The 24,669-nt window shown below is 39.5% G+C and overlaps 1 protein-coding gene across 4 annotated transcripts in view; it reads right to left on the bottom strand.

Moving 5' to 3' along the window:
- SPAST (spastin) overlaps nt 1–22,560 on the bottom strand; it is a 62,999-nt gene extending 40,439 nt beyond the window's left edge. For 2 of the 4 annotated variants that reach the window (XM_032652941.1, XM_032652944.1), the window contains exons 1-3: nt 21,840–22,482; nt 5,438–5,521; nt 3,359–3,442 (exon numbers count right to left, since the gene is read on the bottom strand). In XM_032652941.1, the coding sequence (XP_032508832.1) occupies nt 3,359–3,442; nt 5,438–5,521; nt 21,840–22,254 (583 nt within the window). In that variant the 5' untranslated portion in view covers nt 22,255–22,482. Of the gene's footprint in view, nt 1–3,358; nt 3,443–5,437; nt 5,525–21,839 lie in introns of all 4 variants that reach the window. The other 2 variants (XM_032652942.1, XM_032652940.1) reach the window with 2 other exon arrangements.
- Nucleotides 22,561–24,669: the final 2,109 nt, after the last annotated feature.

Genomic DNA, 24,669 nt, shown 5'->3' with positions numbered 1-24,669 from the left:
TTATTGCCTACTGTCAGTATTCTCCCTGCTGGAATATAAACTCTATGACAAGGATCCTTGTCTATATCCTAAGTGCCTAGAACATGATAACCACCCAATAAATACTTCCTGAGTTAAGAAATAAATTCAGCGCTTCCCTGGTGGCGCGCAGTGGTTAAGAATCCGCCTGCCAATGCAGGGGACACAGGTTCAAACCCTGGTCCGGGAAGATCTCACATGCCGCGGAGCAACTAAGCCTGTGTGCCACAACTACTGGCCTGCGCTCTAGAGCCTGCGAGACACAACTACTAAGCCCACGTGCCACAACTACTGAAGCCCATGCGTCTAGAGCCCATGCTCCGCAACAAGAGAAGCCACTGCAATGAGAAGCCCACGTGCCGCAACAAAGAGTAGCCCCTGCTTGCTGCAACTAGAGAATGCCTGCTCACAGCAACAAAGACCCAACACAGCCAAAAATAAATTAAAAAAAAGAAAAGAAAGAAATTCAGTTTATATCCCTTGGCACCATTCCTGGTACAGAGTAAGGACTTAATAAATGGACCTTGAATGAAGCTAAATTTTTTTAAAAAAGGGTAATTGCCAAGTATACCAGACACCAACACCAAAATTATCTTTTTATCTACAGCAGGTTTTACACTTAAGCTTTGCTCTAAGGTTCACTATCACTAAATTGAAGATATGTAATACATATGAACTCTTCCCATCTTTATCAGAGATGCTACATCCTCTCAAACCAGTCTGTATGGGGAACTCCCAGTTATCATTCTCCATACTACTTAGATACCTATCAGGCATCCCACCTCTGAAAAGCTCCATTTTTTAACCAGCACATAATACACAAATATGCTCTACTATGCACTTGTGCACACTTCTTTTTTACTGTCTTTGGTATATAACTCCCAGATATTCTGCGTTCTCAGAAGACAGGAAAATGTTGATGATGTCTTTTATTCCACCATCTCTTTTTTAAAGTAACATCTTTCATGAATGGACATATAGCACTTTTGAGGATAACAGACAACAACAGCAACCAAATATTAATTCTATTAAAGCCTAGATTCATGTTATATTATATATCTTTTTGTCCTCTCCTCTAACAACACAAATAAGAAATTACTAAGTTGCATTTAAAGACAAGTCTATAAATTGATGAGTTGCTTCTAATGTTTTACCATATCACAATTTCAAATACTGATAAAAGATAAAAGCCAACTATTATTCAATTTGAAACATGTTACAAAATGTTCCATAATCAAACTTAATCTGCATCACATACATTTATACTTTGTACATATACTGAAGAGGTTTTATAGCTAAAACACATAGAAAGGACCAACTAGAACAATTAGATAATTATTTTACTACAACAACCCTTGATGTAACATGTAATTTTATTTGACACAGTAATAACCGTCACTTAGGAAGTAAGAAAGCAAACTGTCAGCCACAGAAGTCAGGAGAACACTGCCTTGTTAGCTATCTGAAAACAGTAAGGGTTTCTTTTTCAAAAATGTGGGGCAAAAAATTTATAAATACCATGGACCATATAGGAATGAATGAATAAGTGAATTAATAAAAACCATATGTGTATATATGTACACAAAAGCAGGGGTGGTGATTACACACAGGTAAGGAGATGAACAAAAACCAGCATTTTCGAGTACTTACTATGGGTTAGGTTCCTTCAACAATTCATAGTCACAAATACAGTGAGATAATAATTATCTATTAGCCTCATATTACAAATGAAATAAAGAAGACTCAGAAATGCCAAATAACTTATCAAAAGCACAGAGCAACAAATAAAGTCTGCCTGTTTACCAAGTTGCTACTATTTCTATCACATCAAGCTATGGTAGAACCACCCAAGAAGGGTGGGTTTTAGTTCCACCTTGTTTGAGGAGTAGATGTACCTTAAGAATATATTTTTAAAACCTATACCATCAAACAGAAGATGAGAAGTTTCTCTTTATAGACCTTTTACAGCTGATGAATGCAGAAAGAATGACAATTATAATGTCACTAGGCGTAAGTCATCAACTGCTGCTAACATCACAAGAAATACTGATGGATAAACACAAAACCACCTATCAAGTAGTCTTATCATTAAAAAATAAAAATCTACTTTCAATCCAATTAAGGCTCTATATCCAACTATCAATTTATAGGGAGGACAGAAGAACATACGAAAAGATAACATGGAGATGCATGGAGCGAAAGTCAGACTGCAGGAAACACTACGTGGAAAAGATCTGGTTCATCAGCAAATAAATTGCAAGAAAAAGAAAAAACAGACTTGTATATTAAAAGATGTATAGTATGGATCTTCTTGAAATTCTGATTCAAACAATTAAATTATTTTAAAAATAGTAGGAGTTATTAAATTTTGAGATACTGACTGCACATTATTTATATATTATATATAAATTTGGACACTGACCATTTTTTTGGCCATTACTTTTATGTTTATGTTAGTATTAAAAGAATTATTGGTTATTTTTTAGGTGTGATAATGGTATTTTGGCAATTTTTTTTTGGCAGTCATGTCCATCATCTCATTTAATACTCACAGCTTCCCCAGAGGGAAGAATCATTACCTTTGTTTTATAATGAAATGAGTTTTCTTTTGAAGGTTTGTTCTAGTTACAAATCAAAGTAAAAAATAAGTGATACACAGGAAATAAGGGAGGGACGGAAAGAAGGAAAACGTTAGAAGGGAAACGTTAGAAGCGACAATCTCCTCACTTTGGCAATTTTATTTTTAAAGCATCTTTATCTTTTAGAGATATGAAATACTTATAAATGAAATAAAAAGATATCGAGAAATTGTTTCAAAATAGTAATATGAAGTTGGGGAAAGTAAGCAGGGATATAAACTGTGGTTGGCAAACTTTTTCTGTAAAGAGCCAGCAGTAAATGTTAAAATATTTTTAAAAGCTATATATTAAAAGGCTTTGCAGGCTGTATGGTCTCTGTATCAACTACTTAATTCTCTCACTGTAGCATGAAAGCAACCAGATAATATACAAAGGAATGAGAGTAGCTTTGTGCCAACTTACAAAAACAGGCAGTGAACTGGGTTTAGTCCATAGGCTATAGTTTGCCAGTCTTAAATCAAGACCGACAATGAGTTGATAATTACCAAAGCTGAGTGATGGATAATTAGTTCAATAAACTCTTCTGTTTTGTATACGTTAGAAATTTTCATAAGTTAAAAGAAAGCCTAGAACACATTTTCAAGTTCACTGATTTATTTCCATCTGCATTTAAAGTTTCATTAAACTTTAAAGATTTTAAATCTTAAATTTTAAGATTTTAAATACATCTCATTCCAGTTATACAATTCATTAATTGATACCTAATAGTTGTAAACGGTCCTTGGCCATAACCAAATTAGTCATCATTTTAGCTTGAAGGCGTCTAGCTCTTTCACACTGTTCACCTGAAAGAAAAAGCAGAAAAAAAGAATTAAAATATCTACACTTACCTACTAATGCTGCTTCAAGATAAATTATCATACCAACTAATCTCATGGGGAGTCATAGTCTTTATAAAAAGACTATGAAATTAACAAAATATCAGTTTCAAATAATATCTTAAAAAAATCAGTTATAGTTCCTTATGATGGTTTCAGACCTATTGTGGTATTTCATGGATTTTACGGGTTTTGAGACATATTTTTCCCCCTACATTTAAAACTCTTTGAAATTGGGAAGTGTTTTAAAACCTGTGCCAACCTACTAATGCTATCAGCCAGGCTGCAGTCATAACATAGTCTGTCACTTCCTCTGCATACAAAAATTTTGTCATAGATACTAATACTTCTGTTATAGCTATGTCTAAATAAGATTAAGATAGCATATTCAATAAGGTTAAAATTCAAATTCTATGTGATAAGAAGAGGATGTGTCATCGTTTAATTGACATTGTTTTTTCTCTTGGTACAGTTGAAGGCATTTTTGATTCAATGAAATACTATTTTTCTTATAACCAACTCATTTACTTCTAACTCTTCTTCTATGCATTTGGCAAAGAACAGCAAATATATTTTGTACACAATTCATAAAGTCATGCTCATAAACTCATGAAAAGTCTCCAAGACCCAATCTTCCATATTTACTTGTTCTATTCTGCTCTCTTTTATACAGGAGACCAGTAGCTAGAGAAACAGTCAAAATAAAAAGCAGAGATTACAAAAAAAGGTAAATATTGGACACATTATAGTTACTGGAGATTAGCTGATATAAGTTATAGAATCAGCCAGCCAGATAAAATATCCACTGGGTGGACTGATACATAAGGCTAAGATTCTCAGCCCACACATTGTAATTTTTGCTTCTGAATTTATTTTAGCTATGATAAGCTGAAGTACTTTACTCATATAATAGTGGTATCCACATACCACTATTCACAGCATAGTATTTAAGAATTCAGGCTCTGAAGTCAGACTGCCTGGGTTCAAATCCTGACTCTACCACTTCCTGCCTATGAGACCTCACACAAGTTACTTAATTTCTTTGCACTTAAGGTTTTTCATCTGAAAAATAAGGATAATGGTAGCAGCTTTAGAGTGTAGGGTTGTGGTGAAATTAAAAGAGATAATACGTATGAAGCACATACAATGATGCTTGGGCACATAGTATGTGTGCAAGAAATATTGTCTACATATTTAAAGGTAATATTAGACTCTGATTTTTTTTTTTGGCTGCGTTGGGTCTTCGTTGCTGCACGCAGGCTTTCTCTAGTTGCAGTGCGCTGGCTTCTCATTGCGATGGCTTCTCTTGTTGCGGAGCATGGGCTTCAGTAGTTGTGGCATGCAGGCTCAGTAGTTGTGGCTCATGGGCTCTAGAGCGCAGGCTCACTAGTTGTGGCACACATGCTTAGTTGCTCCATGGCATGTGGGATCTTCCTGGACCAGGGATTGAACCTGTGTCCCTGCACTGGCAGGTGGATTCTTAACCAGTGTCCCACCAGGGAAGTCCTTAGACTCTAATTTTTAATTTGATGTGACAGGAAAGTAAAGATGAGAAGTAATTGTTTTGGTTTTAAAAAGCCATGTGTGAATCAACGTCAGACATTACAGCTCATATTTTAACATGCAGTCAAGCATTACCCACAGTGTAAAAGGGAGTCTGTGAAATAACCACTCCTTCCCTGCCTCGACAATGAGGAAAGGATGAGGTTTCAAAAACAGGTTTAAAAATAGGGTTAACATATCATGAACAGCGGTTCCAAGGAGGACACAAGTAATACAATAATCAAGTTTGAGCATATCTGGTTACAACTTCATTTTTAGCATAGGTAATAAAGCATTAACTTTAACAAGAACATTTAAAAATCTGTTAAACACCTTTATTAAGATAAACGGATCTGAAATCAGGACAATCATGTGAACACAATTTCGGATGCTACTAAACAAACGTAAATATAACCTTACCTTGTCCTGTAACTACGACAGCTATTCCTTTTTCTAGTTCTTCAATACCCTTCTTATACCATTCCACAGCTTGCTCCTTTTGTCCTACTTTAAAATAGAAATAATTATTTGTATAAATCACAAGTATACCCTAAGAATGCACTAAACATGTTGCAAAGCATGCTCTTATTAGGAGATACATGAAAAAAAGAGTTGTGATCAAACAAGTCTGAAAACTGTTACTCTGTGACTTCTTAGGACTTTAGCATCTTAATGTATATGTGGCTCTGCAAGAGGGAGATATAGACGTCAACGTTTCTCAAAATTTTAGAGCTGTGATTCTTTATTTGTTTATCATCTCATGGTATTGATGCTTATAACCACTGAAATGTTGTATTAGAGAAACAAATATTCAAGATTTTATTTTAAATAAATGGTTTTTAAAATATATACTATTAGGAAAAATAAATACGGTTTCAATAATAATGAGGAAAAAAGCATTGTTTAATCTAACTGTAGTCAAATATGATGTAATATGTTCACGGGTGCTCCTTTCAGAGTTAGCTTTTATTTCATAAATGATTGCACCATGAGAACTGTTATATGAGATTACAAGTGTGGCCATTAAGTAACACATTTCTATTTTCTTTGAAACATGACAACATTTATCCTTGATCCAAAATTAAACTTCAAAAGGACCTAAAAATTCAGCATAATCAAAATATGTGTAGGATACTTCTTTAAAGTGTTAACAATTACATGCAAATTTCATTGTTTTTAAAAATTAGTTTCTTAGGCCTTAGAATCTGCAAAGCCTCATAAGTGGCTAACATAGAGATACAGTAAAGCAAAGGTGGAAATCATGCCTAAGAACTGTTTTTCATTTTTCCCTACTCATGTCCCTATTTAATCAAACAAAAATTCCCATGCTATTCTTTAATTTGAAATTTCAAAATCAATAAAATATCATGACTCTCTTGATAACACAGAATAGATGAAGTCTTATTATAAACACCACACAACAACTAAGAAATACTGTCCCCTTACGAGTATGTACCTCCTACCTACCCTCCTCCATCCCCAAAATAAATCACTAACTAGATTTAGCCCCTTGGACAGGGTAATTTCTTACTTATTACCCATATAAAATGCCATTAGTATTTTACACAGTGATCCAGAGTAAGTGCTCAATAAGTACTTGATAATGACACATGAAGAAATTATTAAGAATCTGTTGTAAGTCAATTCAAACTATTTGGATGCTTACCTTCTAGTTTTTTATGAAGAAAATATCTGCTTACATGTATTTTTGGTTTTTTAATTTTAAAAAAGGGGTAAATTACAGAAAACAGTAAAATAGCATTTGCATTCTGTGTGGTGGGAATATCGATAACAATATCGTATTTACTTAAAAATTTTAAAAATGAACTGCAACTTAACAGATACAACAGAAGTTCCTTTTTTGTGCCTCTTCCCATTCTCATGCTCCTTTCCTTCCCAGAAACCACTATCATGAATTGAGTGTCTACCTTACTTGTATATATTTTTCTATTGTTCCTACTTTATTTATATCATTTTATTTTAAAAATTTGCATTGCTTTTTAGATCTATGTTGCTATACAGAGATTAGTTCATTCATTTCGACTCTGTATAGTATCCTATACCATCCTACAATTTATTTCCAACTATCTCCTATTAAAAGATATATAGGTTGTTTCCAGTTTTTCAATATTTCAAATAGTTGCAATGAACATTCTTGTACCTGTCCCCCTATGTACATGTGCCAGTTTCTTTTGAGTATATGCTTAAGAAGTAGAATTGATGAGTCATAGTTCATCACATATTCTCCATTTACCAGAAATCAACAAAATGCTTTTTGAGAGTGCTTGAGCCAATTTATACTCCTAACAGCAGTGTATGACAGTTCTCACTGGCAACATCTGAACAAAATCTTTTAAGGCGTTTTACCACATTAGGGAGGCAAGTGAAATGACTGATTACAAATAAAATCACATGCTCAATAATTACTCTACTACCTAACATTCGTTGGTAACAGGAAGTTGATTTACTGCATTATTTGAATCTCGTTAAGTCAGTGTGACAGTAGAAAATGCATAGATATTTCTTACCTAAAAGTACAAGACCACCAGAGAAAGGATAGACATATAAATCGATGGAACAGAGGGACTTTCTTGGTGGTCCAGTGGTAAAGAATCTGCCGTCCAATGCAGGAGACGTGGGTTTGATCCCTGGTTAGGGAACTAAGATCCCACATGCTGCAGGGCAACTAAGCCTGCACGCCACAACTACTGAGCTCATGCGCCTCAACAAGAGAGCCCACGTGCCACAAACTACAGAGCCCACGCGCCCTGGAGTCCACGTGCCACAACTAGAGAGAAAAACACCCACACGCCACAACTAGAGAGAAGTCTGAGCGCCACAATGAAAGATCTCACATGCCTCAACGAAGATCCTGCATGCCACAACTAAGACCCGACGTAGCCAAAAACAAAAAAGAAAGAAAATTTTTAAAAAATACCAGGGCTTCCCTGGTGGCACAGTGGTTGGGAGTCCTCCTACCGATGCAGGGGACACAGGTTCGTGCCCCGGTCTGGGAAGATCCCACATGCCGCAGAGCGGCTGGGCCTGTGGGCCTTGGCTGCTGGTCCTGCGCGTCCGAGGCCTGTGCTCCGCAGCAGGAGGGGCCACAGCAGTGAGAGGCCCGCATACCGCAAAAAAAAAAAAAAAAAAAAATCAATGGAACAGAAGTCCAGAAATAGACCCCACATATATCATTGATTTGACTTTGACAAAGATGACAAGGTGATTCAATGGAGAAAGAATAACTTTTTCAAAAAATGACGCTGGAATAACAGACACCCATACACAAAAAAACTTCACGTGACATACAAAAATTAACTTGAAATGGATCACAGACCTAAATGTAAAACCTAAAAATATAAAATTTACAGAAGAAAACATAGACAAAATTCTTTGTGATCTTGGCTTAGGCAGACACTTCTTAGAACATAAAAATCACAAACCTTAAGAGGAAAAAAGTGGGACTTCCCTGGTGGCGCAGTGGTTAAGAATCCACCAGCTAATGCAGGGGACAGGGGTTCGAGCCCTGGTCTGGGAAGATCCTACATGCCACGGAGCAACTAAGCCCGTGCACCACAACTACGGAGCCTGCACTCCAGAGCCTGTGAGCCACAACTACTGAGCCCGTGAGCCACAACTACTGACGTCCACCCGCCTAGAACCCATGCTCCACAATAAGAGAAGGCACCGCAATGAGAAGCCCATGCACCACATCAAAGAGTAGCCCCCGCTCACCGCAACTAGAGAAAGCCTGCACGCAGCAACAAAGACCCAACACAGCCAAAAATAAATAAATAAATAAATTTTTTAAAAAGGGGGAAAAATTGATAAACCAGACTTCATAAAAATTAAAAGTTCCTGCTCTTGAAAAGATGGATCTGACAATGTAAAGACAGGCCACAGATTGACTGGGAGAGAATATTTGCAAAACAATATGTCTAATAAACGTCTTGTAAGCAGAATATATAGAGAACTCTTACAATGATTTTTTTAAAAAGTCATTTAAAAAGTGTGCAAAAGATCAAAACATACACTTTACCAAAGAAGAGATATAACATGGCAAATAAACACAAGAAAAGATGTTCAACATCATTAGCTGTTAGGGAGCTACATATTAAAACTCCAAGATTTTAATTTTGAATGGAAAAAAGTTACAAGTCACATTTGCAGGTGTGACTACAAAATGATACAGCCATTTTGGAAGACTTTGGTAGTTCCTCATGACATTAACATATACTTACCACAAGACCCAGCCCTTCTTCTATGTATTTACCCTAAGAAATAAAAACATCAAAGACCTGTACATGAATGTTTACCAGCTTTATTCATAAGAGCTAAAAACTGGAAACAACCCAGATGTCCATCATTTAGTGAACATATTAACAAATTGTGGTACAACCATACATAGACTACTACTCAGCAATAAAAAGAACAAAATACTGATACATGTAGGAACATAGATGAATCTCAAAAACATGCTAAGTGAAAAAAGCCAGACACAAGAGGCTACACACTATATAATACCATTTACATGACATTCACTGAAGACAAAACTAGAGGGACGAATCAGATTAGTGATTGCCAGAGGCTAAGGGGGAGGCAAAGGGACGGACTACAAAGAGGCACAAGGGAGATTTTGGGGTGATAAAACATTCAATATATTGAGTGTGGTGATGGTTTACACAGCTCTTTGTCATAACTCACTGAACTATAGATCCCTAAATAGGGCAAACTTTACGTAAATTATACCTCAATAAATCTGATGTTTTAAAAGTGCAATACTCCAACATTTATGTATAAGAACATTTGTTGTGACTTGAACTATAATACCAGAACTAAAATTTTGATTACAAGAGTAAGATTAGAAGAGAAAAACTAGAAAAATATTTTTAAAACATCTGTTTGAAGGGAGCAGAGAATTTTCCAAACAGTATGAAAATTACTAAAATTTTGAAGGAGGGGACATTTCACACCCATTAGAATGGCTGTTTTAAAAAATTACCAAAATATGGAAAAGAGAAGAGCCAACAGAGGTGAGCCTATGACTTGGGGCACTTTTTTGCTTGAAACAATTGTCAATTCTGAATGCAAATGTGACCAAGAAACTAAGCAGAGCTTTCAGCAGACTCACGGGACTAAGCTGACAAAAAATGAATTCCAGGGCATGCCAAGGAGAATAAGCGGCAATGATTCCAAGATTTTGGTTGGGACCCTGCATCACTGAAGAGTTATGAACTAGGCCAGCCTGTACGAGGGCTGACACCCACACTCAAATCACTTCAGTCCCCTGAATTAGGGGAAACTACAAGCCCATAAGCTCCTACATGATCATCCTTCTGACTAAATTTTTTTTTTAACTTTTGGTCATGCCATGCAGCTTGTGGGATCTTAGTTCCCCGACCAGGGATTGAACTCAGGCCCTGGCAGTGACAGCGCCAAGTCCTGACACTGGACCGTCAGGGAATTCCCCCTTTTGACTAAATTATGGCAGAAAAATCAAACCTTACAATGGCGTCCAGCACACAAAAGGCCTTCATGATACTTGAACAGTTCTTAGTTTCCCTTACACATTTCCCTCTTTCCTATATGGGCCCCAACAACATTCAAACTCAACCAACAGACTACATCAAACCAAGAGAAGATTGGGATGGCAGAAACTTACAATGGTTGTAGTGGTAGTTAAAATTAATAGCCAATAATGTGAACTACAAGTGAACTACGTAATCTAGGACCAACAACAGCCCAAGAGCCAAATAGAGCCAGCTGGCTGTTTTTGTATATAAAGCTTTACTGGATCACACCCCCTATATGAGAGTGTTGAATAGTTTTGAAAGAGCACTTGAAATAATTATTAAATATATACACTAATATGTATAAAATAGATAACTAAGAACCTGCTGCATAAACAAATAAACAAAATAAAATTCAAAATTCCAAAAAACGAGAGAAATATTTATTAAATGGTTCAACAAAAAACCAAGAGAATGCAAAAATGGGCAAAGGACTTGAATAGACATTTTTCCAAAGAAGATATGCAAATGGCCAATAAGCACATGAAAAGATGCTTGATATCATAAGTCATTAGCGAAATGCAAATCAAAACTATGATGCAATACCACTTCACATATGGCCATTATTTAAAAAGACAGAGACTTCCCTGGCGGTCCAGTGGTTAAGACTCCACACTTCCAATGCAGGGGCCTCGGCTTCGATCCCTGGTTGGGGAACTAGGATCCCACATGCCGCATGGTGTGGCCAAAAGATGAAAAAATAAAGTAAAAATAAATAAATAAAAATAAAACAAGTAAACTTTGAAACTAACAAACGTGAAGAAATTAGAAACCCTTGTGCACTGGTGCTGGGAATGCAAAAATGCAAAGCTGGGGACTTCCCTGGTGGTGCAGTGGTTAAGAATCCACCTGTCAATGCAGGTGACACGGGTTTGAGCCCCGGTCCGGGAAGATCCCACATGCCGCAGAGCAACTAAGCCCTTGAGCCACAACCACTGAGCCTGCGCTCTAGAGCCTGTGAGCCACAACTACTGAAGCCCGTGTGCCTAGAGCCCGTGCTCCGCAACAAAAGAAGCCACCTCAATGAGAAGCCCGCATACCGCAACAAAGTGTAGCCCCCGCTCACCGCAAGTAGAGAAAGCCCACTCGCGGTAATGAAGATCCAACGCAGCCAAAGATTAAAGAAAATAATTAATTAATTTTTAAAAATATGCTTAAAAAATGCAAAGCTCCTGTGGAAAGCAGTTTGGCAGTCACTCAAAAAATTAAACATAATAATTACCTTATGATCCAGCAATTCTATTCCTAGGTGGATACTCAAAAGTATTGAAAAGGAACTCAGACTTGTATACCAATGTTTATATAAAGTAGCATTATTAACAACAGATGGAAACAACCCAAATATCCATCAACAGATGAAGGGATAAACAAAATGCGGTATATACATACAATGGAATATTATTCAGCCTCAAAAAGGGATGAAATCTGTTATATGCTACAAGGCTGATAAACATTGAAATGCTAAGTGAAATGTCAGACACAAAAGGACAGATTTTGTATGATTCCACTTATATGAGGTACCCAGAATATGCAAATTCATGGAGACAGAAAGCAGAACAGAGGTTAATCAGGGACTGGGAGGAAGGGAGTATGGAGAAGAGGAAATGGGGAGTTATTGTTTAATGGATGCAGAGCTGCTGTTTGGGATGATGAAAAGCTCTAGAAATGGATAGTGGTGATGGTTACACAGTACTGTGAATGTATTTAATGCCAATGATTTGCATACTTTAATTGACTAAAATGGCAAATTTTGTTATCTATCTTTTACTACAATAAGAAAAAAAGACTAAATGACCCATTATAGGCAGTTTGCTGCTCCCTGGTATACAGCAATGAAAATGAACAATTACTGCCACAAGTAACCTCAAGGATTAATCTGACAAGCATAATGTTGAGCAAAAGGAGCCATACATAAAAAGAACACATACTGTATGATTTCACTGATAAAGCTCAAGATCAGGCAAAGGTGATTTATGGTGTAAGAAGTTAGGAATTGAAGATACCTTTGTGAAGGGTGGGGAAAGGTAGTGAGCAGAAGGGAGGATGAGAAAGGCAGGCTTCTGGAGTAATATTCTATTTCTTGACCTGGTGGGGTTTCAAACTGCTGTGCTCAGTTTAATAATTCATTAAGCAACACACTAACTGTGCACTTTATGTATGCTTTAATAAAAGTGTACTTAAAAACTGAAAAAAATAGAGGAGGAAGATTAAATATATTGAAACAGAAAGTGAGTCCCCATACATTAAGTGAAAAAGGTTACAGATCAGTTTCTATGTAACATGGTTCTTTTCCTCTAACGAATATTTACGTTTATGTAACTAGACAAAATCAGGAAACTTATCAGTAATCATCTCCCTAAGGATAAGATTACAGAAGATTTTCACTTTCTATATTTGTGCATTATTTTAGAGTTGTGTTACTGTACAAGCAACAAAAATACTGATGTTATCCATCTTTAAATGAAGATAATAATAGTGGAGGGACTTCTCTGGTGGTCCAGTGGTTAAGAATCCGCCTTCCAGTGCAGGGGACACAGGTTCAATCACTGGTCAGGGAACTAAAATCCCACATGCCGCAGGGCAACTAAGCCCACACGTGCAACTACTGAGCCCACGCACCACAACCAGAGAAGCCTGCACGCCACAACAAAGAGCCCATGCGTGAAACAAAAGATCTCACAATGAAGACCCCGTGTGCTGCAGCTAAGACCCAACACAGCCAAATTAATTAATTAATTTTTAAAAAAGTAAATCTACATTCTGTTTAAAAAAAAAAGAATAGCAGACTAATTTGTGAATCATCAACTGAATCTTTTCACTCACATGTTAGTGGTACCCAGATTGCCACAAGAAGGGTCAAAACATGAGTAGTTTGGGTAGCGAGGTAGGATGTCAGTTTGCAAGTATGTGAGTTAGAAGACAGAGATTTAAGTCTTTCTCCATCATTTAATAGCTGTATGACTTTGGCAAAGTCTGGCAATTTCTCTGAGTTTTAGTCTCCTTACCTAAAAACAAGATGACATTTATTTTACCTCATGAGTTGTGGCAAAGATCAAATGAAATAGGGCATGGGATAATACTTTAATAAAGAGATATGTAAAAAATTACCTTTATCATACTTAGTAAATTTGTTAATAAATATAAATCCTTCTACTCCGGAACTGTATGCACTATTGTATTTTAGCTCATAAAGCCCACTGCTTTTAACTTATCTATTTAGTCCTTCTTAAGCATCATTCTACAAACAATTCCAGGGAGTAAGTACATCCATTTTCCTACACAATTTTTTGCTAGCAACTTGCAAGTGTCACATTAGCGGAATAATGGGTATCTTTAAAAATCTTACAGTACATTTTAATGTGTGCTAATCCACAATAAACCACAGAGACCATGAAGCATCAGACTAACAGCGCCCTGATTAATTCTCTCATAGTTCACTATCACAGAAAGGATCCTTTCTACTCTGTTTTAATTCAGCAAAAAAAGGCCATCCTTGCTTTCATGTTCAACCATCAAGGTTTATTTCTGAAGTTAAGATTTATTTTTTCCCATTTAATTGGAAAGGTTTTGAATCCCATGTAAAGGAATCATTACAGTTTTGGACATTTTCTCTAAACCTTAAGAATTTCAATCAATTTGTCTTTAAGTCTTTTTTAATTTACTATGTATGGTAGGTAATTTTAATTTTCTTCTGTGCATTTTTGGTATTTTCCAATTCTCTATCAAGAGCTTGCATTCAGGGCTTCCCTGGTGGCGCAGTGGTTGAGAGTCTGCCTGCCGATGCAGGGGACACGGGTTCGTGCCCCGGGCCAGGAAGATCCCACGTGCTGCGGAGCAGCTGGGCCCGTAAGCCATGGCCGCTGAGCCTGCGCGTCTGGAGCCTGTGCTCCGCAATGGGAGAGGCCGCAACAGTGAGAGGCCCGTGTACCACAAAAAAAAAAAAAGAGCTTGCATTCATACACGAGTACATACATGAGAATAAAAAAATCATTTCATCTCTTTTGTAATAAAAAGCTAAGTGATGCTAAGGGGAGCCTAAGCGACTAAGGGATACTAAGTGACGCTAAGGGGAGACTTCCATCTGTTTTTTCTGAACAAAGGGTCACAATTAGCAAAAATATTTTTATATCACTCTTCAGATAATTCACCTTCTTCCTCAAATCTCATTTAGACTGCCGCTGTTTCATAAAAAGAGTAGTAAAAACTAGGTATCAAGGTTTAACAATGTTCTAACATAACCTCTTGAGGCTGTTAACCTTAAAAGAACTGTAAAATTAATAACAATAGTTTGGAACTTCCCTGGTGGCACAGTGGTTAAGAATCCACCTGCCAGGGCTTCCCTGGTGATGCAGTGGTTGAGAATCTGCCGGCTAATGCAGGGGACACGGGTTCGAGCCCTGGTCTGGGAGGATCCCACGTGCCGCAGAGCAACTGGGCCCGTGAGCCACAACTACTGAGCCTGCGCGTCTGGAGCCTGTGCTCTGCAACAAGAGAGCCCGCGATAGTGAGAGGCCCGTGCACTGTGAAGAAGAGTGGTCCCCGCTTGCCACAACTAGAAAAAGCCCTTGCACAGAAACGAAGACCCAACACAGCAAAAATAAATTAATTAATTAATAAACTCCTACCCCCAACATCTTAAAAAAAAAGAATCCGCCTGCCAATGCAGGGGACATGGGTTCGAGCCCTGGTCCGGGAAGATCCCACATGCTGCGGAGCAACTAAGCCCGTGCACCACAACTACTGAGCCTGTGCTCTAGAGCCTGTGAGCCACAACCACTCAGCTCTCATGCCACAACTACTGAAGCCCATGCATCTAGAGCCCGTGCTCCACAATAAGAAGCCACCACAATGAGAAGCCCATGCACCGCAACAAAGAGTAGCCCCCAACGAAGAGTAGCCCCCAACTCGCCACAACTAGAGAAAGCCCGTGCACAGCAACGAAGACGCAGCACAGCCAAAAATAAGTAAATTAAATAAATAAATTTTTTTTAAGTTTGTAAAATAAATAAATAAATAACAATAGTTCCCATTTTCTGAGGACCTACTATGTGCAGACATAATTATTTTACAAACATTATCTCAGTCTAATAATAAGTAACTTGCCCAAGATCCTGTGGAGCCAGAATTCAAATGTCAATTTGGATAAGAGGCACTGCAATTTAAAAAGGATAAAATTAGACTCTCAAACCTGAGGTAAAGAAAAGCAGCCCCTGACATCGAGGAGCTGGTACCGTCAACTAAGCCTTGGTGTAACAAGGAAATGACCTGACATTACAACTAAGCCTTGGTGTTCTACTGAGTATAAACAATTCCACAGAACAACAACATCAGCCAAGGTCACTCTGTGATCATGATGGATGAAGACAAAAATGAGACCACTCTACAATCATGTCTAAACACAGACAAAATGTGAACATTGGCCAAGCCATGAAACACCAAACATCCCCCTCTTCGGGCTAATGACTGCTTCTTAACCAATTGCAGCTTTATCCTCACTCTAGTCTTCTCTCTTTGTGGGTTAGATTTAAGATACTTAATCACAGAATTATCCCCAATTCCTGAAAACATCCAATCCAGAGCAAAACCCTGCTTCCTTCAATCCTCCTTAAAATCACCTAATACAAGCCCAAATTCTATAAGTTCTTTTTAGCCTTTTCCTGAGATACACCATGGTTCCCCATGGTGTGTGTTCTCTTGGTTACAATAAGTAATAAATCCCACTTGTTCAGCCATAGATGGGTGTTCTAGTGAAAGCTCACTGAAAGGAACTGACAAAATCCACTTAAGAACAACAAACTAATTCTCTCCCTCTCTACTGCAACATAAAATATCTCCAAAAGAACAGAAAGATATGTGAGTAAGTATAACGTCTATGCTATACCTATATAGCTGTAAAACACTTACTAGTTCCAAGAAAATTGTGGATTTTGACATTTTTCTTTCCTCACTACCAGAATGAACCACTGAGATGTGAGTGTGCTCAAAGATGTTTTATTCTATAGGATGTCTAGCATGAGCATTTGTTAATAATTCACAAAGCAGGAGAAAAAAAGGCTAGGTCACTGATTAATACCTTCACTGATCTGATACAGGTTCAGAGAGTGGAAAACGAGTAGAAAAGTAGAGAATCTACACTTTGCCATAATTGAAAAATCCAACTACTATTGGGTAGAGCACAGAGAATAAGATAGTGAAAAAGAGGCAGGAAGGGTTAGGGAAGATCCTTCTTCAATAATTTAATATCCGTTTACTGACTATCCCTTAATTGTCATCAGGATGACTAACAATAATCTTAGGAATCTAGTTACCAGGTGAGTTTTATACGGTTCAACTGTATTCTGTACTAGGAAGAATATAAACTGCAATAAAAATCAGCTAAAAACAGAACAAGGAATGAAGTTCGTAAAAGTGGCTGCCTTTTTGTCTCTTTAGTGCAAATGCCACTAAATATTCTTGAAGAGAAATATAAAGTGTTTATTGTTTATTTAATAAAAAATAATGTTATTCTCTGGGAAAAATATGATATTATCAGAATGTCCATCCATCAGAATAATTCTTTCCTTGTTCTAATCATTTAAAGCAGAAATTAGGCACAAGAAAATTGTCTGAAATCAATCCTTTCAAAATGGTATCTAGTAGTTTTTAGGAATAAAAGAAAGTATACCAAATCTGATACTTCTGATTTCTAATCTCTAGCTTCACCTTCCGAAAATAGATGTGGATAAGCAAGTATTTTGTGTGTTTTAAATAAAGTACTACATTGGATTATATGAAATTATAGTACATGGTAATTAATTTTTTTAAAAACCTTCCATTTAAAATATAAACTGACTAGGAATAAATAAAAAAGGATTTTATTTAGATAACTTCTATCTTTGATGCCAGATGCTGCAGCCCTATCTTATCCTAAGAAACTGGCTCTCTCTCTTTCATACAATACATTGGGCCCTTACTGTCTGTCAGGTCCTACACACTTGAGGTAACTGAGCCACACCTGAAGAACCTGCACCACTGTATTACTCAGGAGACCCCAGGCTTGTCTATCAGCAGGAGCCACCCAAAGCATGTTAGGTCATGTTCTGGTTAATCCAAAGAACCACTATTACAACCTTCTCTCCTCCCCCAAGTATTCCAAGGGGCCCTTGGAATTAAAAGACAGAGAACCTACTTCATATAAAACAAACAGGGGCTTCCCTGGTGGTGCAGTGGTTAAGAATCCACCTGCCAATGCAGGCGACACGGGCTCGAGCCCTGGTCCGGGAAGATCCCACATGGCGTGGAGCAACTAAGCCCGTGCGCCACAACTACTGAGCCTGCACTCTAGAGCCCGCAAGGCACAATTACTGAGCCCATGTGCCACAACTACTGAAGCCCGCGCACCTGGAGCCTGTGCTCTGCAACAAGAGAAGGCACCGCAATGAGAAGCCCGCACACCGCAACAAAGAGTAGCCCCTGCTTGCCGCAACTAGAGAAAGCCCACACGCAGAGAAAAAATAAATTTATTTTTTTAAAAAATAGCTTGGTTTCAGATAAATTTAGGCCTTTATGAAAATTCAGTGTCAAAGTTGAGTATGCCATAAAAAAAAATAAAATTCAAAATAAACAGCCACCTTATAAACCACATTTATGTATTACCTTGTTAAAATAAGATTTAATTTGGTCTTTATTATTTGAAGGCACCAAATGTGTCAATTAACTAATATCACTACAGTCTGAAATAGCCCACTTCACCTGATGAAATAAAGTGCCTTTCAGTATATTTAGAAGCTAGGTCAAGTTTTTAACGGAAAGGGACTGCATGACATTACTAGCCCCTTAATGGTTTAGGGGCTAACTACAGAGTTAGGAAACCTTTGAACACTATCCAATTCATTTCAATTTGTTCGTATATATTTTGATGCAGTAGGAAAGAGGGAGAATAAAATTCTTCTGAAATTAAGTTCTGTATTGTCAAGGATGGCTGAGAGGCAAATAGACTTCAAATGTGAACTCCGGCAACCACTGAATTAAAGGTAAAGTAAAAAAATTTTCAATATGCTAAAGGAAAAATTTGAGATAGAAGAGAACCACGACAACGTAAACTCCGTTTTACTTCACTGTCAAAGGAAAATTAATATAACTAATTTGTTTCGGTTTGATCTAATTTATTTTCTCATATAATGCATCAGTTGTAGAATTCAAACTAGAGTTATCATTGCCTGTTCTGCTGTCCACTTTATAAACTAACTGTATAAATAAAGCAAAACCTTTGAATAGAAACATTATCAGCTGAGAGTGAAATATGTGGTACAGAGATTGCTGAAAATATTTACACTAAATATTTTAAGAGGAATTAAATATAATAGATAGAGGTATATATGTGATACCCTAAGATAAGTCACCAGCATGAAACCCAAGGTCTGAATTCCACTTCCATTACTTACCCCTCACATGGAACTGATTTCTCTTTAAATCTAAGAGTCCAGGATCCTTTTTTTTAATACCTAAGTTTTCCTTGACCTCTTATGCTACCTCCCAACTCCCATCACCCAGTGTTAACAAAATTTCCTTGTATTTACTGGAATTGATCTACCCTTAAATATATTCCCTCTATTCTAAAACAACTTTTGACCTAGATTAGTAAACTTCAAAGGACTCTATTATAATAAAATAGCGCAATAAAACAGTGCTTCTCTAGGAAGGGATAATGGTATGCTTCTTCATCCTCCCTAGGAGATCGTGGATGCTCCTTAGAGGTAAAAAATGAAGCAACAGGGAGTTCCCTGGTGGCGCAGTGGTTAAGAATCCGCCTGCCAATGCCGGGGACAGGGGTTTGAGCCCTGGTCCGGGAAGATCCCACATGCCGCGGAGCAACTAAGCCCGGGCACCACAACTACTGAGGCTGCAAGCCAAAACTACTGAAGCCCACACGCCTAGAGGCTGTGCTCCGCAACAAGAGAAGCCACCACAATGAGAAGCCTGTGCACCTCAACAAAGAGCAGCCCGCACTCGCCACAACTAGAAAAAGCCCACAGGCAGCAACAAAGACCCAACGCAGCCAAAAATAAATAAATAAATATTTTAAATATATATTAAAAAAAGAATGAAGCGATTAAAGACTTCCCTCCCAAAACACATGGTATTTTTTTCTTTTTTTTTTTGCGGTACGCGGGCCTCTCACTGTTGTGGCCTCTCCTGTTGCGGAGCACAGGCTCCGGACGCGCAGGCTCAGCAGCCATGGCTCACAGGCCCAGCTGCTCCGCGGCATATGGGATCTTCCCGGACCGGGGCACGAACCTGTGTCCCCTGCATCAGCAGGCAGACTCTCAACCACTGCGCCACCAGGGAAGCCCGGTATTCTTTTCTTAAATGTGCCTTTCTTTTTTTTTTTTTTAAATAAATTTATTTATTTGTTTTTATTTTTGGCTGCATTAGGTCTTCGTTGCTGCACGTAGGGTTTCTCTAGTTGAGGCAAGTGAGGGCTACTCTTCATTGTGGTGCGCAGGCTTCTCACTGTCGTGACTTCTCTTGTTACAGAGCATGGGCTCTAGAGCGCAGGCTCAGTAGTTGTGGCGCATGGGCTTAGTTGCTCCACAGCCTGTGGGATCTTCCCAGGCCAGGGATTGAACCCATGTGCCCAGAATTGGCAGGCAGATTCTTAACCACTGTGCCACCAGGGAAACCCCACGCCTCCTTTCTTCAACGTTCTTAACCTCCATTCTGTCCTTACACTCCAAAACCCGTGAATACCTGCCTCTTTCCTTATATCCTACTTCTCAGTCCAAGGCCTCACAAAGGAAATAAGTTTCAACAAAACCCACATTCTAGAACAGTTTCTGGAGTTGGTAGTGGAGACACTACAAATGAACTGCAGATTGCTTTTTTTTTTTTTTAACTAATGGACAATGAAAATGAGTAGTTAGAGGGAAAAGAAGATCTCAGCATACTGGAGTTGGGACAAAAGGAGGGATTTTCAAAATGCTATAAGACTCCTTCTAACTCCATAAAAAAATTGGCATTAGCAATTAGCATAGGTTTGGAATGACCTGCTTTAATCTTTTGAACCTCAGTTTGTTCATCTGTAAAATGCTGATACTAACAGTACCTTCACCTCACAGGGTAACTCTGAGAACTAAACAGATAACACATGTAAAGCTAAGAGCACACAGTGCCTAGCCTATAGAAAGACTAAAAAACATTAGCTTAAAAGAAATCTGAAGGATGTAGTACCCTTGCTTTCATTCAGAAATAGAAATCTTTAAATTTTATTGTAAAATGGTATTATAAATTAATCCTATTCACTCAATTTCTTAAATATTTATTTATTTATTTATTTTTGGCTGCATTGAGTCTTCTTCATTGCTGCAAGTGCAGCCTTCTCATTGCAGCGGCTTCTTTTGTTGTGGAGCACCAGCCCTAGGCGCGCAGGCTTCAGTAGTTGTGGCTTGCAGGCTCTAGAGCGCAGGCTCAGTAGTTGTGGTGCATGGGCTTAGTTGCTCCACGGCATGTGGGATCTTCCCGGACCAGGGATCAAACCCGTGTCCCCTGCGTTGGCAGGCGGATTCTTAACCACTGCCCCACAAGGGAAGTCCTCACTCAATATTTCAATTTAAAAATTTAGAGGTTACCTTGGAATACTTACTTAGATGAGATCAAATTAACCAGGAGCAAAAGTTTTATACTAAAATAGAACTTTATTGAAAAATACTTAGAAGTCATTACATTCATAAAAATGACTGTTATGAAACTTTTAAAAATAGTGCAAATTCAGCTGTAATCATATGCAGCTGTTCCTTTCAAAACTGAGTCACCATTTGTTCTTTTTTTCTGACACTACAGTACTCTGCTTTCACTAAAAGCCTATAACAAGGCACAGCTTCTTCGATATCAAAACCTTTTGGAAAACCTGGCTCAGAGGAAGCCACTCACTGTTTACAGCGCTAGAAAGGATCTGTGTGGTCACTCTAGGACAACTGTCACTGTCACCAGCACGTCTGGGTGTCTCATAGGGACTTGGGTCATGCAGAAGTGTAAGTGTAGGCTAGTGTCTGAAACAAAGTCACCGGCTAGGGTGCCTGAGAGGAGAGAGGTGTTTAACTGAGAATCGTGGAGGATGAGGGTCTAACCCGAGGAAGCAGTCTCACCGGGCAGATCAATTACGGAGGAGCACCGCCGGCTCCCGCAGGAAAAGGGACGCAGGTGTTGCCCTCCCTCGGCGACCCCACCGCTTTCTTCCCGGCGCCGCCGCCCCCTCCCCCCAGGCCCCCAGTTACCTTTCTCGTCCTCATCGATGCGCAGAGCAACGGAGATGTACTCGAAGGCCTGCTTGTGGAAGGCTCGGACGCGCTCGGCCTCCCCGCCTGGCACTGGCGCAGGGGGCGAGGCCGAGGCCGGCGCCGGCGCGGCCCCGGAGCTCCTCTTGGCGGCCATGAGGGCGCGGGAGAAGCGCTGGCAGAGCCACACGAAGAGGAGCCCCAGGTGGAAGGCGACCAAACGCAGCAGCGCGAAGCCTACGAACAGCGGGTAGGAGAAGTAGTACAGGTTTCGCTTATGCGGCGATTGGGGCGAAGGGGCCGGCCTTGGGGCGGGGCGGGAGGGGGCCAGGCAGTGGGGCGGAGGCCTGGGAGGCACCGGGCTGCTGGGGCCGCCGGAGCCTTTCTTCTTCCCTCGTCCACCCGGAGAACTCATTCACAGCTCCCACTGCCGCCGCCGCCATAACCCGCCTCCCGCAGACCGACGGCAGCCAAGCGACGGCGGCGGCCACTGGGACGGCAAGGGCCACAGACCCTCACGCGCCCGCCGGTCCCAGGAGCTCGGCACCCCGGCGCGCTGCTCTCCAGCCCCGCCCCTTTCTCCTTGCTCGGCCAGGAGCACAACCCCTTCTCCACCTCCTGCGGTCGGTAGCTCCTGCCCCTCCCTCTCTGTCCTCTCAGCCGCTCGGTAGCTCAGAACCGCGGCCGGGCGCGCACGCGTACGCGCACGCCCTCCCGAGTCTTTCTCAGGCGCGTGCGCACACGCCGCCGTCTTTGTTGCCCTGAGCTCTTAGTGCGCGTGTGCGGCTCCCGCCACTCCGTCCCTTCCCCGCGGAACTACATTTCCCAGTGCGCAGTTCGGCCTACGTCTGCCATAGGGACCGGTCGCTCAGTCGACTTCGCTGACCCTGGGAGCTCTTTAGCAGGGAACTTAGGCTATCAACTCACTGGAGGGACCGCTGCAGCTTGGGGTCGTTCGGCTACTTCTCAGGGCCATCTTACGGTGTCATAGTTTTCTTATATTTCTTTCAGCATTTTCTGCCAGGTCTTCCGCAAAGGATGGTTGATCTGAGTTCCATCACAGAAGTAATGCGTCCCAATCTAGTAATTATTATGAGAGGACAGCAGTTGTAGAGGCGTACAAAAACTTAAGGTCACCGAAAACGAAACTGTTAGCTCATTGTGATGAAATCATCAGTTCCAGAGATTTAATTAAATTAGTACGTGTTGACATGTCTAATCTGAAGAACTAATGTTTGAATAAGGGAATCCTTAGGTTTTGCTCAGTAATCCCATACTTCCTGAGCAATTCAGACTGGGCCTTTTTTTTTTTTTTTTTAATTCTACTGGACTTCGCTTCCTGTATTCTCCTGAGCTGCAAGCACAGAACCCTGCTTCCCAGATCACAGAGGTGGAAGCACTAGGTTAACCATACTCTCCTAGAAACTGGAATCTTGGATGGAAACACACTGGGGTAGAAGGTAGTAAGAACTGAGTGTTCTAAAGAACTGCTCTATCAGTTTATTTCATTGAGATCCCCAGAACTACCAGGTTCCTGGACTGGTCACTTACTTGATAACCTATCCCAAAACTATCCAGTCTATTTCTCTATTTTTCTGCTTCTGTTTCTCCTTCCCTCCTTCTCTCTTTTTCTCTCTCCTACTATCTCCCTTTTTTTTCTCTCTTCTCTTTCTTTTTTTACTTGGAATAGCCGTAATTGTTTCTTGTTTCTTGTTGCCCAAAACTAAGGAATACTAATTGAAGTAAAGACCCCATTGTTTACAGTGTGAGGTTTACAAGTGCTTCCAAGATTCTCCACATTCTGGCCACAACTTTATCTAGCTTTTCCCCACCACTACTCCCCTACAAATGTAGGCTATTGCAAAAATGACTTACTCCCTGTTTCCCTCTTACTGTTCCCCACCCCTTTTCCTGCCTCTGTGCCTCGGCCAGTTCCTCATTCTGAAATACTTTCTCTCTCTCACATCTGATTCATTTCAATTCCTAACTTCCCTCTTTTGAACCCTGTGGTACTTTTTGTTGTGTGAAATCTATTAGATTTATACATATATCATGTAAACAAGATGTATACAATGGGCCCTCTGTATCTGTTGTTCTGCATCCGAATTCAACCAACAGCAGATGGAAAATATTTGGAAAAAAATTCCAGAAAGTTCCAAAAAGCAAAACTTGAATTTACATAGCATTTACATTGTATTAGGTGTTGTAAGTAACTAGAGATGATTTCAAGTGTATGGTAGGATGTGAGTAGGTTATATGCAAAAACTATGTCATATTATGTAACAGGCTTGAGCATCCTGGCTTTTGGTATTGGGCAGGGGGGTGGTTCCTGGAACCTACCCCGCACCCCCAGGAAACTAAGGAACAACTGTATAACATATATATAATTTAAAGAAAAATAATAAACAGCATCTATTTTAAGAAAAACTAATGTAACCAGTTCCTTGAAGCACTCTGTGAGCCCCTCCCTAATCTCAAACTCTTTTCTCCCCCTCTAGAGGAAGCCACTATCCTGAATTTTGGGTTTTTTTTTTTTTGGCCACCCCCCCCGCCCCGCCCCCGCGGCCTGCGGGATCTTAGTTCCCCGACCAGGGATCGAACCTGTAACCCTTTCAGTGGAAGTGCAGAGTCTTAACCACTGGACCTCCAGAAAATTTATCCTGAATTTTGTAGTCATCATTTTTTTCTTTTCATTTTAGTTTTGTGTATACATTAACATATGTAAATATGCTGTATAGTTGCCTGGTTTTTACCTTACACAAATATAATCATACTGCATGTATTCTTCTTTTTTTTTTTAATTAATTAATTAATTTATTTATTTTGGCTG

The sequence above is a fragment of the Phocoena sinus genome, chromosome 13 (genome assembly GCF_008692025.1).
Source record: "Phocoena sinus isolate mPhoSin1 chromosome 13, mPhoSin1.pri, whole genome shotgun sequence".
Taxonomy (NCBI): Eukaryota; Metazoa; Chordata; class Mammalia; order Artiodactyla; family Phocoenidae; genus Phocoena; species Phocoena sinus.
Note: the sequence above shows the minus strand (reverse complement) of the source record. Positions and strands in the feature narration are given on the sequence as shown.